General features: G+C 36.1%; 1 protein-coding gene across 2 annotated transcripts in view; it reads right to left on the reverse strand.

Moving 5' to 3' along the window:
* Positions 1-207: 207 nt before the first annotated feature.
* GKAP1 (G kinase anchoring protein 1) overlaps positions 208-17,754 on the reverse strand; it is a 32,934-nt gene continuing 15,387 nt past the window's right edge. For both annotated transcript variants that reach the window (XM_009328110.1, XM_009328111.1), the window contains exons 4-12: positions 11,261-11,338; positions 9,527-9,656; positions 8,404-8,426; positions 7,572-7,724; positions 7,072-7,173; positions 5,047-5,110; positions 3,447-3,517; positions 2,461-2,538; positions 208-514 (exon numbers count right to left, since the gene is read on the reverse strand). In XM_009328110.1, the coding sequence (XP_009326385.1) occupies positions 467-514; positions 2,461-2,538; positions 3,447-3,517; positions 5,047-5,110; positions 7,072-7,173; positions 7,572-7,724; positions 8,404-8,426; positions 9,527-9,656; positions 11,261-11,338 (747 nt within the window). In that variant the 3' untranslated portion in view covers positions 208-466. The remainder of the gene's footprint in view (positions 515-2,460; positions 2,539-3,446; positions 3,518-5,046; positions 5,111-7,071; positions 7,174-7,571; positions 7,725-8,403; positions 8,427-9,526; positions 9,657-11,260; positions 11,339-17,754) is intronic.

A 17,754-nucleotide genomic window follows, 5' to 3' on the forward strand; every position in this document is an offset into this window, starting at 1 on the left:
AAATAATGACTGTTGACTTTTTTTTATCTCTATTAAACAGATCTGGATTCAGCAACAGCAAAATGCTTTTGCATGAGCTGTCCCATTTTCAGTTTTGACTTGGTGAAACTTTGACCATTTGCATACTAATGCATTTGGATCTTGATAGTCATTAAATAGAGTCTTCTTAATTGAGAAATTCTGGGAAAGCAAGAATTCAAACAGAAATGGAAGAGTAAATTTTATTGAATGATGAAAAACTAATGGCATTACAGTTAGTTTCAGCTCTGCTGGAATACTATTTTTCTAATTTTTCTGTAGCAGAAAGTGCAACAAATCAATTAATCAGACTTTAACAAACTAGTAATTGTTAATTTCTCTTCAAAAACTGCATAGTTGAGCAGTTGTACAACAAATATATAAATTTCTGCAAAACCCTGAAGAAAGATTTGATGTTTTTTTGCTTTGACTCTGGTGGCAGAGGAGATCATCTGCACTGGTCAGATTCTGAGTGCCTTTTCCCTTTTTTCCCACTCTGTAAGAAAGAATTAAAATGAATGTTTAGTTAATATACTAGACATGACACTTACCTGCAGTTATTTTGTATATTAAAGTAGTATAAGTTAACAAGAAAAAGTGGAGGTAAGTTGCATACTTTTATTAAATTATACAACTATTACAGCATGCAAACTCATCTGACATGAAATATTGTTATATAAATTGAAACGGTCAAGGCGCTTACAGGATACATAACTGAAATGTTAACATCTAGGGATAAAAACATACTGGTTTATTGCTTTTATGGTTGGGTTTTGTTTCTTTGTTTTTAATCCACAGATTTTGGTTACTTTTTTTTGAAAGGCATCCTTAAGTTTCAAAGCAGTATTCCATAAAAAAGTGGGACTCGTTATCAAAGACAACGCCACAAAAAGTCATAATATAAGAAGGGCTGTTCTGGTCAGCCTGCAAGATTACAGGAAAGAATAACAAAAGCAGAAACAACAATCCCTGCAAGGGCACATGAGACAGTTTTCCTAAAAACAAAACACACACACAAAAAAAACCCAATTAAAAAAAAAAGTAAAAACGCCAACCAGCCAAACAAAAAACCCGAGGGTGATGAATTAAGCAAGAAATACAGCAAGATGTGAAAAAATAAAAGCATTATTAGACTGGGGAGGGAAGGGGAAAAAAAGCAACAGAATAGTTGATACTGCAGTTATTACTAAGCATATAACAAAGACTGTTTTTTGTAAATTTTTTACTGTTATTCTTTTAATCCTGTTTATTACAATTAACCACAAGATAAATTTATCATCTTATTTAAAAATTTCTATTTACAGAGAAAAATACTTAACATTAGCAAAGGCATGGATGGGAGGGGAAAACAAACAGAAGGACTGAAGTTGTAAGTCAGAACAGTGATGAGAATGAAACCGAAGTAAATCTCGTCAAATTCAGTCAATTAGTGGTGTGAGCGCTCACACCTTGTCTGTAAGGGACTGAACAGGCATATATATTTGTCAAGTGCTGCAAGACAGTTTTAAGAAGGAACTTGCTCACTTGCGGTAAAGTGACAAGGGGAGAAAGACAACAGAAAAAGACGAGATTACGTACAGAACCCCATGTAATGCTAGCCAAAGAATCTGATGTAATCAGAAAAGATTTGTTGCTTCAGAATGAGTAATTATGGCTTGATGAGCCAGTTTTCACAAAATTATAGTATTCCAACACAAACAGTGTGTTGCAACTTGAAATAGGATAGCTTGCCAAAGACTATATGGCTACCTTAGAAGTTTCCATTATATACTACAGGCTCTCCTTGTAACCTATGCAAAAGGTCACAGTCAAAACAAACAAACAAAAAACCCAACAAAAAACACACAAAAAACCCAAAACGTGTCAAGTCATGTACAAGTACAAATCCTTATTTGCACACTGTCACTCTCTAAAAAAAGTCAGAATGTTAAGCAGCATGCCATTTATGCCAAAATTAACTGAAATTCACTAACGTGAGTTGCATTAGCAGCCAAGTTGAACAAAACAGCATATGCACAGTCAGCAAAACGCTGATCTTGTCACTCATATTTCGACGCAACTTGCTGTGAATATCCTATAAAGATTGGACTAGAGACAGAACTGAGATACAGAACCAAAGGAAGAATGTGGCAAAAAAAGCCATAAAGTCTACAGTTATTCCAGTTACACACAGACTAAAAAATTAAACCAACTTGTTGCTTGACGTGTGTTTAGTGACCAGCATACTTCAAGAAGTTTTAAAGTACAGAACAGGTGGTAGACTTCAACTTGCCAAAACTGTGCTTTAGTTTTTGCTACCATTTTTTCCTCCTACAATATGAACCACTAATTTTCTTTTAACTGGAAAAATCAGAGCTAATAGGTCAGTTCAGAGCACATTACCTCATGATAGTCTCAGCTACATCAAGAACAGGTAAACTTAAAAACACAGAAAATAACTACCTGGTACTTTGTTAATTCTGCCTGCAGTAGTTTCACTTTGGATCTTTCTTGCTCTAATGCAGCATGAAGTATAGTTACCTAAAACATACAGCATATGAATTTATAAAATATCCTTAATATCTATGAGTTTATCAAGTCAATGTTGTTCTCCATTAGTGGTGTGTTGGACAAACAGGTAATACATGCTGAGTTCAAGAGTGACTACCAGTACTGTTGTGCATGAAATGAAAGCAGAAGTAAAGTATTCTTTAACGACTTATTTCCCAAGCAACGTTCACTGGTTTACCTGTATAATGATATAGAAGAGCTATAAAGTAAGAAACTTCCGACTTCTGGGCTCTGCATTAGTTTATTCCCTAAAACACTTAACTGATGTAGTATTATGCAACACAGATAAGCTTATTACATCACCCTCAAAAAATAGTACTGTGTTGTATGTAAGACGTTTGGACAAGTCAAGGGCTTAGAACTAATAGTTGCTGCGGACCAAAAACTAAGCATTGCATGCTCTCCACTACAGTGACTCACCAACTGACATGTCTTAAGTAATTTGTAGCTCACTTGTGTTCGTAAACTTGAGACTAGAAATCAAAAAACCCACCAAACCCAAAACCCCACCAAAACACAAAACCAAAAGCCTCAAACCACCACCCAAGAAAGAAGCATATTCTGAAGCACATTTCTGAGCTTCCTGGCTTGGGTTACCAGAGAATGATATTCCTAAGGTGCTGTTCAGGGCAAAGTCATTTCAGGCATGCTGAGGTCTGCTATCTTTCCAGAAACAGCTCTACGTGAGTCATACTGGAGATTTATATAAAATATGTCCTCTGACACACATAGTGCAGAGCTAAGGATGAAATTTAACATTTTGTGCTTCAAACAAGTTTTTGTTTCAGCTTCCTCCCTCCCCCACCTCTATCACTGCCTTACATAAATAGCATCTTTGAAATACCCATGAAATTCTACATTTAGAAATCCTTGCTTACCTGTACGGTCAATTCATTTTTGATAATTTGAGATTCATCAACCTGTAGGAGTATTTCTGCTTTGTCTTTCACTACAGAGAAAGATACAGCATGAGAATCTTTCTAGATTTACAGGTCTTCATCTGCAATAGCACTGTGACATTGCTTTATTTCACTCTTTTGTTACCGCTACATAATGCCATCTTCACTAAAAGAACAGTACATGTCGTAAATCAAAACCAACCATTAGCTACCACTGCCATTAGCAGCAGCTTGAAAAGTTCTGGAGATTAAATCCCAACCTTGCACTACTTACCCCACATTTAACCCTGTAAGCAGCATGGCTTTTAGAGATACTCATTGTGAACAAAGTCCATCAGAAAACTGAATATTGGCAATGGATCAAGATTTTGGGATCATAAGTTTCACATACGAGCTCAGTCATAGCTATGGAAACTTCTATTTACTCAAATACAGAGATGTTTAAACTATTTAGCTAGTGTCTGTGAAGTATCCGTGGATAACTTAAAATTCTCAGTATGAAGAAATGAAGTTTTTTCAAGGCTCAATTCTGCCATGAACTTTCTTCTCCCCAAAATACAGAATACTCAGTCTGTAGAAAGACACAAAATTGCTTGTTTTATAGTATGTTACTATACCACAAACGAAGAAAAAACCTTCAGAACTACACCTCTTTCCTCTCAAGATGAAAATATTTCATCTTGACTCAGACACTGACCTGAAGTAATAAAGTTCGAAGTTAAAATTTGCAATGATCAATCACATGAACATTTGAACTAGCTTAGACTTAATTTTGTACACATACTTTAAAGAAAAAAATTGAGCTCTTTTTTAGCTGAAAATTTAGCCCAGAGAAGAAACTACATTCAAGAACTAAATTAAGAAATGGAAAAGCAAAGGCAGTTTCATAACTAAATTAGTGTGGCTAGCATCATAGACTCAAACAACTTCATCAAGAAAGATTAGGAATATTAAAGGATAACGATGCATAACAAGTATAAAGATACTAGGCTATTTACATATGTATGAGTGTATATATACACAATTTTTTTCCCCCAAACTTTGACAACAAACTCTGAATCATAAAAACTCTGAATAGTGTTATAACAGAAGAAAATTACCACACAGCTGCATATATAATCCTGTGGTTTAGCTATCCTTATTCATTGTGTGGCAAAAGACTTGCTTAAGTGTAGAATGACGTTTCCAACAGTTCAAAGCACAGCTTGCAAAGATGCAAGAACTGAACAGTTTCCTCAAGTGTGTCTAAACAGATATTATGATGAGATAGTCAAGAACAGATAGCTGTCACTAGCAAAAGAAAGTCTAACTCTAATCATTGTGCTTAAAAACGTAACTGAACAGTTTATATTCCAAAGAATGATCTCGACGTGCAACTGATTATTCCATTATGTAGTAACACAAATGCAGTACTGTGTGGTCCACCAAATTCTGTAGTTCACTGGAGTCGCAGCAAATTAATAGCTGCTTAGTTCTTTATAGCTGTCACTGAGTCAAGTTATTTTTAAAAAGCTGCTTTGAAAGTTCCTTCCATGTTTTAAAAAGAACTTCTAAGTTTTCTGATAAGACTCTTACTTACTTTCACCTTCTTGCATCATCTTCAGAAGCTGTGCATTTCTTGCTTTTACTTCTTTATACTTTGCCTGTATTAAAAAGATTGAATTACTACATGTATACCCTACTAAAAAAAGTATTCTATAAAATAAGCATGACAGAGTCAGAGTTTAAAATCATGACTTCTCTGCAGAGAATCTAATCATAGAATCACAGAATCATTTAGGTTGGAAAAGACCTTTAAGATCATCTATATTTTAATTAAACCATAGCCAAAGTAAGGAATACACGACAGGAGAAGTGGATTAATAACTGAGAGTCAAGAAAAAAAGGCAAGCACAAAGCTTAGAGCAAGTTAAAATAAGAAAGTTATGTCAGTGCATTTATAATGCAGGAACCACCATTCAGGTCTGCCTGAAGTATATAGGTCTGTTGCATCAAGAGCTTTATGGTTTCTCCCCTGAAAAATTACAACAATTGTAATGCACTTTCTAGATACTAATATAAACAGTTTGCCATATTTCCTGGCAAGTAGGACAAGACCCTACCACTCTACAGATTATTTTATTCAGTAGTTACTACGTTATTTCTTTTCTTTTCAACTCTTTACAGTTTACTACTCAAGAACCTATTTTTGCTGTTTTTTTCCAATCTATCTGATATCACCACACTTGCTTCTTAAGTCAGTATTTTCTTTAACTGGCCACCAATGTCAGTTCTAGCTCTGTATCTTGGCTGTAAACTCGTTTTTCCTGTCACAAGTCTCTTCATACAGTTTGCTCTTGTAGGTTCTTACAAAAAGTTTAATTTCAGACATACTTGTTTGTAATAAAGAAGCTACTCAAGATAGTATCACACCAGTCCCTGAGGATAATTAACTTACGTTTCAGCCAGACCTTTCATGGCCACCTAAAACTTCGTAAGGTCTTTGGACAAGTTCATAAAATTAAACAGCTGTATCATCGTCCATCACCTCACCAGTATCCTTATGCATAGTGTTTATTCTGTCAAATGTGATCAAGTACTGACAGTGGTAAATATGAATGGTTTTATACTTTAAAATGTCACCTGAGGATTCCAACTTGAGTACACAGTGAAAACAGCTGTTAACAGCTTTATTACTACAAGTAAGAGTACTTCTTTGAAGCATCAGAAAACTACTAATCTGTCAACCTGCTCAGTCTACCTTAAGCAATGAATAAAAATAGTAATAAAATAATTTTATGCTGCTTTACTGTATTTTGCTACAATGGCAGTTCCTCATAGAAATTTTGCCCTTTTTGCTCTAGATACTAACCAGACAATGCTAACGTGGACTGAAAACAGGAAGACAGAGACCTTTTCCCTAGCTACTACAGTATATAGCAATACCATGTAATTACTAACAAGCACATCTTTTTTTCCTGGTATGTTTTAGCATATGGAGAATCTGATTTCCAATTTCACTTGTATTTAGTAAGAAAAGATACAACAAAATACAGGACTTCAATTCTTGTTACACTGCAGCTTTAAAGGAACTTCTTTTAAACCTGACAAAATATTCATTGATTTCTTTAACCACTTCAAATATTGGACTGAATCTACAAAAAGTCCCAACAATATGTAGTTCTTAAATGCAAGAAAAGCTGAGTAGAATTTTAAAAAAGAAATAGTTGGAAAAGACCCAAGGAAGTCCAACTTCCTGCTCAAAGCAGAGCTAACTTCCAAGGCAGATCAGATCGTTCAAGATCCTGCCTAGTCTTAGATTACATCTTTTTTTTTTTTTGACCATGAAAACAGCAATACTAGAAAACAAGTAGTGACTGATAAGCCAGATATGAAGTTTAGTTCTGGATGCTTTGTCTTGATTCTTTTTATTATTTTTAGATGCTTAACTTACCAAGAAAGACCGCTTCATGTGGTACTGAAGGAATAATTTGCTCTGTAAATATGTAATCTGTAGCCAGTCTAAAGCATCTCTACAGATTGGTCACATTTTAATAAATACATTGCTTCAAACGCATAACAATTAAATTTTGTCTACTATTTGAAGGTATTATCAGCTACATACCTCCCACTGAGTTATTATATTTTTCAGTTGCTCAATTTCTGCATCTTTCTTTTCAAGCTCGAGCTTTAGTCGTTCTGTTTTTCCATCTTTCAAAACAGTCTCCTATGAGCAAGAAAACATCACTTCTTAATAATTAGTCACGTGAATTCGATTATTGGGAAAGGCAACTTACTTGTTTTTTAGAGAAGACAATTTTTGATCAGAATTAAAGAGGTGTATGTGCATAGATACCAAAAGGATAAGAAACACAGTAGTAAATATTGGCGTTTTCTGTGGAGCAAAAACTATTTCAATCACAAGTGCTTCATGTTAAAAAAACTAAGTCATTTAAATACCTCTTCAGATAGGTAAAAATATTACAGTGTTGTGGGGTTTTTAATTCTTTAAGATTATCATGCTTTTGATTTGTGCTTTCTTCTACTCAGGTGCTCCCTTCGGACTATTGGATAAGCTTCATTAGGCAAACTTCTTCACTTCAGAATGACTGCTGTTTTACATGCCTGGTTGTGTTCATGAGATGTGCAGTTATCTGTTCCACTGTAATCAGTGAGCTGGACTCTCCTTTTCTCTCTTTCAATTATTCTATGAACATCATCTTCCAGCCTGTTGAAAAACCCTCCATCATGCAACGAAGACTGGGAAGAGTCCAGTCCCTGTCAAAAATAAGTACTATAACATATCTTCCTTGACATATAAGTTAATATTGAGCTAGAAATCAACATGTTTAAAAAATAGCTTAAGTCATGGAAAAGCATTACATCTAGAGAGTGTTTTATGTTGTACATCCTGAGAATACTATGACTTCCACCTAGAGAATATGATACCAATTGAAGAGCATAGAAATTAACAGTTAACATTTAGCTGATGATGAGATTACACAAAAGCAGGAAGTGGGAATTTAATGATTTTGCACTATGACTACACTAATTTGTGTTTTATTTCACTGTTAACTAGTCTTCCCTCTAAGAGTTTTAATACTTGTGGACTGCAGCACAACATAGTAGCATCACAGTACCTTCTTACTTAATTTGCTTGTCTTTTTTGTACTACAATTGGTATTTTTTAACATGCTTTTAGATCTGCAAGTTGCATCAAAGACTATCTGAAAACTAAAGAAGCAAGAGGTAGTTATAAGAAAGCCAATGCTAAGTTCTCAAGATACAAGAACTGTAGACATACGTTATTAAATCTGCATCTGTAAAAATTTTCCAAATGGCAATCCGTCAGTTTCACAATGTATTCTTGATTGTTACTACAGCAAGTGCCAAAATAATTACCTTCTAAACATAACTTGTTTTTTTTTTTTATTAAACTAGTCTGAATAAGACTTACCTCATGTTTTTTAGCAAGGTTATCTGAAAAGAATAGAAAAAAAAGACGACATCATTAAGTTATGCAAATCTTGTTCAGCTGGCTATTGAAACAAAACATTTTGAAAAACAGGGGAAAAACCCCGTCTGTTGGAGTTCTTCAACATTAGCTCTCCTCTCAAAGTCACAACAAAAGAAGTCATTACTGAAGTATTAGAAGCCAAGATTATAAACTATGTATTACATCAATCCCTGTATTTGCATCTTCTTCTCCCAGATCTTTCAGACTATTTAATCAAAAGCAGCATCCCATATTAGTTTGCTTCAGTTAAAGTGGAAGGCAATGCGTTTGGTACAGACACTTACGGAATTTGTTGGTTTGTTTCTTTTTAAGTCTATTTAGGCTTTTATAGCACGTATCTCACTGTATACCTGAATGCCTTCCATGCCTTCCAGACTGCTGTGCTTTCAATCGTTTTCCTCTATTCACATTATTTGGAAATAATGTGTTTATTTATACACATTATTATAATGTGTATAAATATTGTAGCTTTAGATAAAAACATCCTTAGAAGAAAAACCTTAGAAAACAAATTACTTTCTTCCTTTTCTAGCATCTACCTTGATTTCTTCATTAAAATTCAGAATCTCTCCTCTGTAGACACAGATGAAGGAATTTTGAACATATAAATAATGCATATGATGAGTGTATATATAAGTTATTTGAATATTTACTCATCTTCATAAAAGCCAGTATCATGAAGAAAGGCAAACAATGACTTGCTCTTACCCAGGAAACAGAGAAACTCAGTTGCCTGAGGAGTGCAAACTTAGTAAAACAAAAAACCCACTTAGATTAAAAAAAAAAGTCACATTAAGAGTGTTTGAGTCCACCACCCACCCCAGGGATACTACATGAAATTATGTTTTCCTTAACCTCTTCTTTTTTCCCTGCTCATCTAACTAACCCATTATTATATAATGAACATTTAGCTTCTAGAGTCGGTAGGACAAACTAAATGCAACTCCTTTAGTGTTTGTTTAAACGCAGTATAAATTAACAGACAGAAGGGCATTTTGCTGCTAGCACACACACACTATGAAAATTCCAAGTAGAACAGCTCATATGGTATGATAAAGCATACCTATATTACTGTCTGACTGAAAGTCTTTCAGAGACACAGTGAGAGGTTTGTCTTTTCCTTGCTGGTTCTTTTTCTCTTTCTTATTCACAGACTTTGACTGAGGTGAAGTATTTTCAACGTTTTCATATTCCTAGAAGAATAAAGTCCCACTGGTATAATTTTCTTCAATACCCAAATATTTTTTCCCTGAAGCTTTATAAAGGAAAAAAAATAGTGATAATGTACTAAAGGAGATTTTAGCCTGAACAGTAATTTGCAGGCTTCAGATTGCTTTAAAGAGTGCAAGACATATCAGCAATCAAGCATCGATTCTGTTCTCTGAAGTAGAGCATTGCTCTTCACTGAACAGCGAATGAACTATCGGCCTAATACGTCCTCAATCACCTACATCAAATTTTATCCAGAAACTCATAAACTGAGAATATACAGTAGTCAAACACAGGAAGGCGAAGTGCTACACAATGCAGGTTAGCACTTTCTTTAAAAAACAGAGGTCTACTGTACCTTCTTTTTATTCTCAAAATATGCTTACTCATTCAGTAGAAGTCAGAGAGCTATTAGTGTGCAGCAATGCTCTACTAATTGACCTTATTCCTATTGAAATTGGACAGCCTGGTACATGATAGCCATTTGAACCAGAATCCCACCTCCCCACACATCTACATTAACATTCTTAGCAAATTATCAATGTCCCAGTTGTTAAAAATGAACTTAAATACTAATTAATTATTTTAATTAAGATTAAAAATAATCTTAAATGTTAAATAATCTTAAGAAAAAAATTGTTATATAGAAAGCAAAGATGGAAATGGATGCTTTTCTTTCCATAGAAAAAAGATTTGTTCAGTGTACCCGTGTACTGTGTATTTTGAATATATAGTAAATATTTTAAAATATTCAGAGGTAATTCTCAAAAAGTCTACAAATGATGCTATGCTACTATGCCTGATGATTGTCTTCACTTTAAAAAAGAACTTTTAGTATGTAAGCTGAAAATTTATCCTTAGTTTTCAAGAACTATGGTACTCGCCCTCCTCAAAGTATTGTACAGAGATATCTGCACAAAAGTGCATGTGCAATTTTTAATTTTTATGATGCATAATTATATTTAAATTTACATATTTTCATAACATTTCATTGGCTTCTGATTTATTGGAAGTAAGAAGCAACTTCCTGTTAGAAATAAAAATTTCATCTAAGCATACTTTTTTCAGAACAATTCTTCAGTTTTCCATAAGAACCACTCAGAAAACAGCATCCTGACTAGCTAAGAAAATGTGTACAGCTTATTAGAACTAAAATATTTACACTCAAGACAGAGAAAATATGTTAGCAAAAATGCAAATGATTCAACCACAACTAACACTTTCAGGCCTAAAGAGAAGTCAGTGCCTTGATTCTCTTACTCTTCAGGTGTGCTGGATTTTTTCTGAGGAAGGTCAGGGTCTCTTGTTGCACTCTTAAAAATCTCAGCACATTTATATGCCAGAAAATTGAAAAAGTAGAACTAATTTTCCACCTTTACAGGGCAATTTAAAAAAAAACATAACCCAATACTATTATATATGGTTTCTTTAAAATCCAGTATTTCTCTGAACTCTTAAGCATCTGAACAGTGTAAGCAAACAGTTTACAGGAAGAAAATGGTACTTTTAGGAGGTTTTTTTGCTTTATTTTTAAAATTCAAGCCTCAAACTTGTACAGCTTTTACATTAGGATGAATCCTGCAAATACCTTTTTGTGCTCTTCGTATTCCAGTTTGCTTAGCAGCAATGCTTTTTCAAGATCAGCTTCAAACATTTCAGATGTCAGCTGAAGAAACAAAGTTAACATATTTCATGTGACTAGGCTGTTAAAGAAAAAAGCAGACAAAACCACTAAAACCACACTAAAATTTCAGTTTCAATACACATATGCTACAATTGCCAAAAAGCTAAGTTTCACTGATGTGACATATGACATTTATTAACAGCTAATATACCTTTTTGTACCATAAGTAATAAAATATCTTGCTTCAGGAAACTTTGTGATGGATGTAAGTACACAGTGTTGTGCACATCTTTCTGTAATACAGTTACCATCTTGATGATTTGTTTACATGAGGTTTCTTTAAAATAATTTTTATTTTTAGTCTGAAACATGAAAACCAGAGGATGTTAAGGATGAAAATGGTCGTTGTAGACCACCAGAAAGTCTAGGTGCTCATCCATTGCATAGAAAAGATTAGGTTAAGTGCATTTTTTTTTTTCTTAAAAGGAGAGCAGAGCTAAGAAGACCTGAATTATTTCAAGATGTTTTCTCTTTCATTTCTGAGAAAAGTAAGTACGTAAGTCTTCTTGGGAGATGGAAAGGAAATTTGAAGCTTCTAGGTGTGAGCCATTAAGAAAAAGAACTAGGAAAAATACAACAGGAATGAAGGATGTGCTATCTCTTTTTTCTTGTGTTGTAGGAAAGTGCAGAGAAGGCCAGCTCCTGTTGCACAGAAGGCTGAAGGACTGAATTGAGAAGACCAGTACTAGCAACAGTTCAATGGAGCCAAAATAAGAAATTTACCTAGAGGATACAGATGCTATAGTCGAGGTAGATAGTGGATAATCTAGATGTATAAACAGCTGATAACCTATGTTACTATTTACAGCAAAGTTAACAAAGATTAAGTTGTTCAGAATGCAAAACTCTGTTCCTTTGAGGTCTACTGTCTTAAGGATCACTACAATCCCCTGTGTGATGTGCTGCCAAATGGAAACCTTATTCTTCATCATAGCTCTCTCCTTTTCATGCCTTAACTGAAATATTAACTAGTAAAAGTAATTACTTCAACCATCATTTTCTTTGAATTTCAAATTGAGGTCTTTTTCATTCATTCCAGAATAAACTACAATAGCTGTTAAAGTGAATAAATTTACGTAAGTGGTCTTAATGCACTTTGCCCACACTGGGCTGCATGACGTACACTAGCTTTTTTGTCTGTAGGAACCATGTTCTGAAAAAACCTTACAAGTTCTCATATGCTTTACATACGCTTAAAATTATTATATGATGTAAAATCAGACACATTCTTCCTAATTGTTTATTCAACAATTCATACGATCAGTCTCGCATATGAGAAAACCAAAAAGTGGCTTCTGGTTTTTACCACAGTTAACCAGCCTTTTTTTGAGGTGTTATTTGAAACATAGTAAAACAATGTTCTCAGCATAAATTGCTACAAGATTTCATATAGACTCTGGCGTGCTGTCATTCCTAGTTTTGCGTTTGGTTTGTGGTTCAAGCTTAGCATTGACTGATTGCACTGTGCCTCACTGGCAAGGTTTTTGTAGCAGGGAAGGTGGGGAAGAGCCACAGACTCACTGTGGCAGTCAGGCCGGAGGCACCTCAGAACCCTGAAGGGCTGCATATACAGGTGGGATTGGGGCAGCCGCTGAGCAGCGGCGGGCAGGGACAACCTTCACCGGAGCACTACTGGTGGAGAGACCCCCGCAAACGGACCCCCGTCTTCGGCACCGCCTGTGGCCTGCAATGAGGGAACCAAAGAGGGGGAAAGAGGAGTTTTGCAGCAGCAAGGGGTGGTTTTTTCCTGAAGTGTTTGTTTTCTTTCAGTATGAGAATCAGTAATTGGAGGTTTGGTAACTGACAAAATTGACTGAAATTCCCCAAAAATCAATGAACTGTTTTTGCCTACTACTGTTGAATCTAATCTGACAATGATAGTTATCTACCAAAAATCAGGCCTTGTAGTCTGCTACAGGGAAAAACTCAACATGAACGTGATGAAAAAGGAGGGAATGGGGATTTAAAAAAAACAGACTACCAAAAAGAGAACAATTAACACACAAAAATAAGGTAAACTCACAAGAAAGATGAACTTAGGATTTTTACCTTTGTGTGTCTGAAAGTGCTAATTTAGCACACAAGCCCCTAAATAATTATCAAGAATTAGTACTACCACAGTGTTGTTATAACTATTAAACAGCTGCACAAAAATTGCATTATGTGATCTCTAGTACAACAATAACCCTATCATAATTTACTTACCTAGCAGTCATTCAATTCAGGGCAAGACTGAGTGTTCAAAGCTGGCTATGTAAAGGTCGCTGCTTCTAAGCAGCAGCTGGGTTGAGAGCTTTAGACCTGAATATTCTCAAAGCCAGTCATCTCCTCCATAGTTTCCCAAGCACCTTCAGTCCTGCTTCTGTGCATAGTCTGACTGTCTCAGAATAGATAGTTATAGGCTTGCTACCACTTAAACCTATCCAAAAATCTAGAAACCACGGGTTCCTTTGCTTAGGTATTAGGAGTGCACATCCAATAGGCAAGCTCTGGAGTACACTAATAATCATAAGAAATTGAGATACATGCACAAAGCTCTTACAGTGACTTTCGTAAAAGCTTTGCTGAAGAAAGACCATGGTATTTACATAATAGCTCCATAGTTAACACAAATGCTGACAATCCTTTAAAAGGAAAGTGCCAGGCACTCTGGTAATTTGGAGGCTAAATATGAAAAGAGGAACTCTTCATGAACTGGGAGACACTCTTTGTGGAGCTGACCTCTGTGGAAGCAGGGAGACAGTGTTTCTCACCCACTGCTAAACACCTTCCATTGCACTGTACCATTTAAAATTTACCTCTTCATTATCAATATTGTATTACTGGACAAGGAAAACTACGGAACTGAGAGGCTAAGATTTCATGCCTTCTGAATCTGAAGAATTCAAACTCATGTCTCTCCTCTCAGATAAGCATGTGCCAGTTGCAGTTTGAACCTTTCTGCCAATCAGTTTCTCCAACTCAGAGAAGAGATGCTTTTATTAAATCTTATGATACAGTCAGCATGACTTTATGAAAAAAGAGGGACAGCAGAAGAGTTCAAAGCACCAATCGACATTCGATGCAACCTTGACAAAACAAAGTATTCTGTCAAACAAACCTTTCAAAAAAATTGGCATACATGTGGAATGATGCCATTTTGTTTGGGAATAATTCATTCTCAAGGCTGCTGAACAAAGCTGGTCCCATGTGTTTCCCGTAACAAAAAAAAAACCCAGACTTTTCATAAGCTTCCAACGCTTCTCATCTCAAAAGAATACCTTACCTCTTCTTCCTCCTACAGGGACGTCCTGTTAGTTTTAACAACCATCTCTTGCTAATTTTAAGAGTGGTGCTGTTGTGGGCTTCAAGATAGTTTAATGCATTCTTTCTAACACATACACCAACATAAGCATGGCTTCTCTCTCTTTTCCTTTACCTTTTTTCTCCGTATCTGCCTTTAATATAACAACTTGTTCTCAAAAACTATACATAGACCCTATCAATTTTATATTCCTAAGTGGTGGTAATGATATAATAAGCCAGTACCTGAGCAACAGCCGATAAGGGCTTTAACACCCTCCACGTGAGGCTTCATTCTCTGTCAGAATTCAAGACTCAGTGGGCTGAGAGGAGCAGGACCTCACTGCTAAATGGCCAAGACATTTGACTTGAGTAGGGTAATCCCTGCATACACATGTGTACCATGCAACATCCCCCAGTAAAAGTAAGGCAGCTTCAGTGGGATGGAACAGTGCGAATGTAAATCACCCTGTAGTCATGCTTTTGGCACAGGACCTTCCTTTTTTGGTGATAGGAAAGAAAAGAGAAGAGCTTGGACCATGAACATCCCAAATTTTATTTCAAGTCATTTACCAATTAAACTACACAGAAGCTACACAAGTGCCTGCCCCACCTCCTCTTGGGTTGTTTAGAAAATACATCCGAATGGGCCATGTTTTGAACAAGTGTGAGGGAAAAAAAAACCTACCTGCAACCTTCGGTAACGTATCAGTTCTGAGTCCCTGTGCTCAGATTGACTAGACAGATTATTGCTCGGCAGATTTGCCTTTTCAGACCTACTCCAAAGCATATGCTTTTCTTCACTCATTACAACGCTCAAAGCATCAAGTCTCTAATACTTGTACCCTGTGTCTGTAATCAAATTTACCTTAAGATCACAATTCTTTAAATCAGAGTTATCTATCGGTTCTTCAAATTTTAGTCTTACAGAACATAACAAACAATAATTTTAACAGAAGTGATACACAAACACTGCAAGCCATTACTTCAAAAAAGTAACATTGAATGCATACCCTGAAGTGGAACTGTTATGACAATTTGGGCAACAAGATTACAGACATAGAACAAGTTATTACTGAAACTGTTGGTGATAACATTAAATAGAAAAAATAAAGCATAGCTGTGGCTCATGGTTCTTCGTGTGACACTGGCCTTTACTTCCTAATACTTATTTCAGGGTCACAGGTCCTTTACTGCCTTGTTAGTAGGCTACTGTGGAAATCAGTGAGGAGTCACAGGCCTTTAGTAATTCTCCTTAAAAGCCTAAAAATCCATATGCTATAATTAAAGTAAATTCCTCACCATTTTAACTCATGTCCTTTTTTCCCCCTCATATAAAAAAAACAAGCTAATTCAGTGCCTGCGAGTGCTGTAATACATGAGCAGCATCTACAAACAGTGAAATAACAGTTTAAAAAGGAACTTTACTGATTATGTGTATTTTATTAAGAATATCCTAACGAGACATGCACTCCGTGTTATATACTTTGAACTATGGCAAACATTTTGATTATTGTTCTAAGACAGGAATCACAAGTAGCCATTTCTTTTTCCACCCCTCAGACTCCAATACTCACTTTTTAAGAGTTTCTGGGTAAAGTTAGAAGTAAGTTTAAAGCAGTTTGGGCAACTTTTTGGCACTTTGAGAGCTAAACCTCGATGCTTTAAACCATTTATGAACCAAAAAAGTTCCCTGTAACCTCTATGGTTGACTGAAAACCTAGTGTCAAAGTCATACCAATAACTTGAAAAAAAGTTTAATTATTTCATGTTTACAAAATAATCAACACTGCAATCTAACAGTGATAATGCCAGTGTCAACCATTTCATTAAATGTTTAGTGTAGCAAAAGAAAAGTTAACACAGGATTTGCTGGAAAAATACTCACAGTCCACACTGTACCTCCATTCAGTCCACTGTGACCACAGAAAGCTGTTCAAAATGTAGCTGTGCTGCAAAACAGTCTATTCTTCAACCTCAAGAACTGTGACAGCATTTGGCTATTCCTTTTTCTCATCAAAATGGGACAGAGATGTCTTTAGAACTAGAACTATCGTACGTTACAATTACGGTAATTGCTCTAAAGTTATTTTTAAAAGAAAAGAATCCCAAGGTAACTTCACAGCCTACATGTCAGTAAGATGGAAATTAGTAAGAATTGTTTGTTTATAACTGAGTTTACTTTGTCTGACCATTTCACCACCCAGTAATGAGACTATAAAATTCTTTTTTACCTGAAATAATTGCTCCACACCACACAATAAAAAAACCTGCAAGTTCTGAACAAAGCAGATCTGTACCTTAAAAAGTAATTCTGAAGTTAATTAGCTCTGGAAATTTTCAAGAGAATTATTAGGTCATTACTCCACTGCTAGGACAACCATCTAGAAGCCTGCAAAGTTAAGAACTTGGCTATTCTCTGTTTAAGGACACACCTATAAGTAGCAACATACAAAATAATCAAGGACAGTATCCAAATGTCAGTCTTTTGTCAGTATGGCCTTCTGTGTCATGTCTTAATTAAAGCAAGAAGCAGTTCAATACCATCCTTTTTGGTGAGATACAAGTTGAAAATTTCTCTGTAAAAGAAAATAACATACTAGTAGATGCCAGCATGGAAGTTCAACAGATTCATGAAACGCTTTTTAACTCCAGTTGGTGTCACTTATTAGCAGTAAGTGGGCCCGACAGGAGCCGGCAGCTCTCACGAGGGCAGCTGACAAGATGTGGACGGGGCCAGGAGTAACAGCAGCCACCCCCCACTCCCACAAACAGCAAGCGCCAGGGAGTGCTAGCCACCAGGGCGTGGCATGTCAGCCAGGGCATGGCACCTCAGTTTGCATGGGAGGGCACACAGGGAGGGCGCCTCTTCCAAGGAGGGGCATTCCACAGGCTGAGTGGGGGACCTGGAGTACACATAACCCAGCAACCGGGCACCGTTTTGTGACCATCGGCAAAGATCAAGGGCACTCATCCTACCTGACTCCTCAAGGCAGAATGGCGGGCGCGCATCTGAGAACAAAGGCTGCAGCTGCGGGTGGGGGGTCTGCACCATCTACCCCAGCAGTGGCTAATGCCTCCAACCCAGACGGAGCCGCTGAAGGGAGAGGCTGCAG

The sequence above is a fragment of the Pygoscelis adeliae genome, unplaced genomic scaffold, assembly GCF_000699105.1.
Source record: "Pygoscelis adeliae isolate BGI_AS28 unplaced genomic scaffold, ASM69910v1 Scaffold45, whole genome shotgun sequence".
In the NCBI taxonomy this organism is placed as follows: Eukaryota; Metazoa; Chordata; class Aves; order Sphenisciformes; family Spheniscidae; genus Pygoscelis; species Pygoscelis adeliae.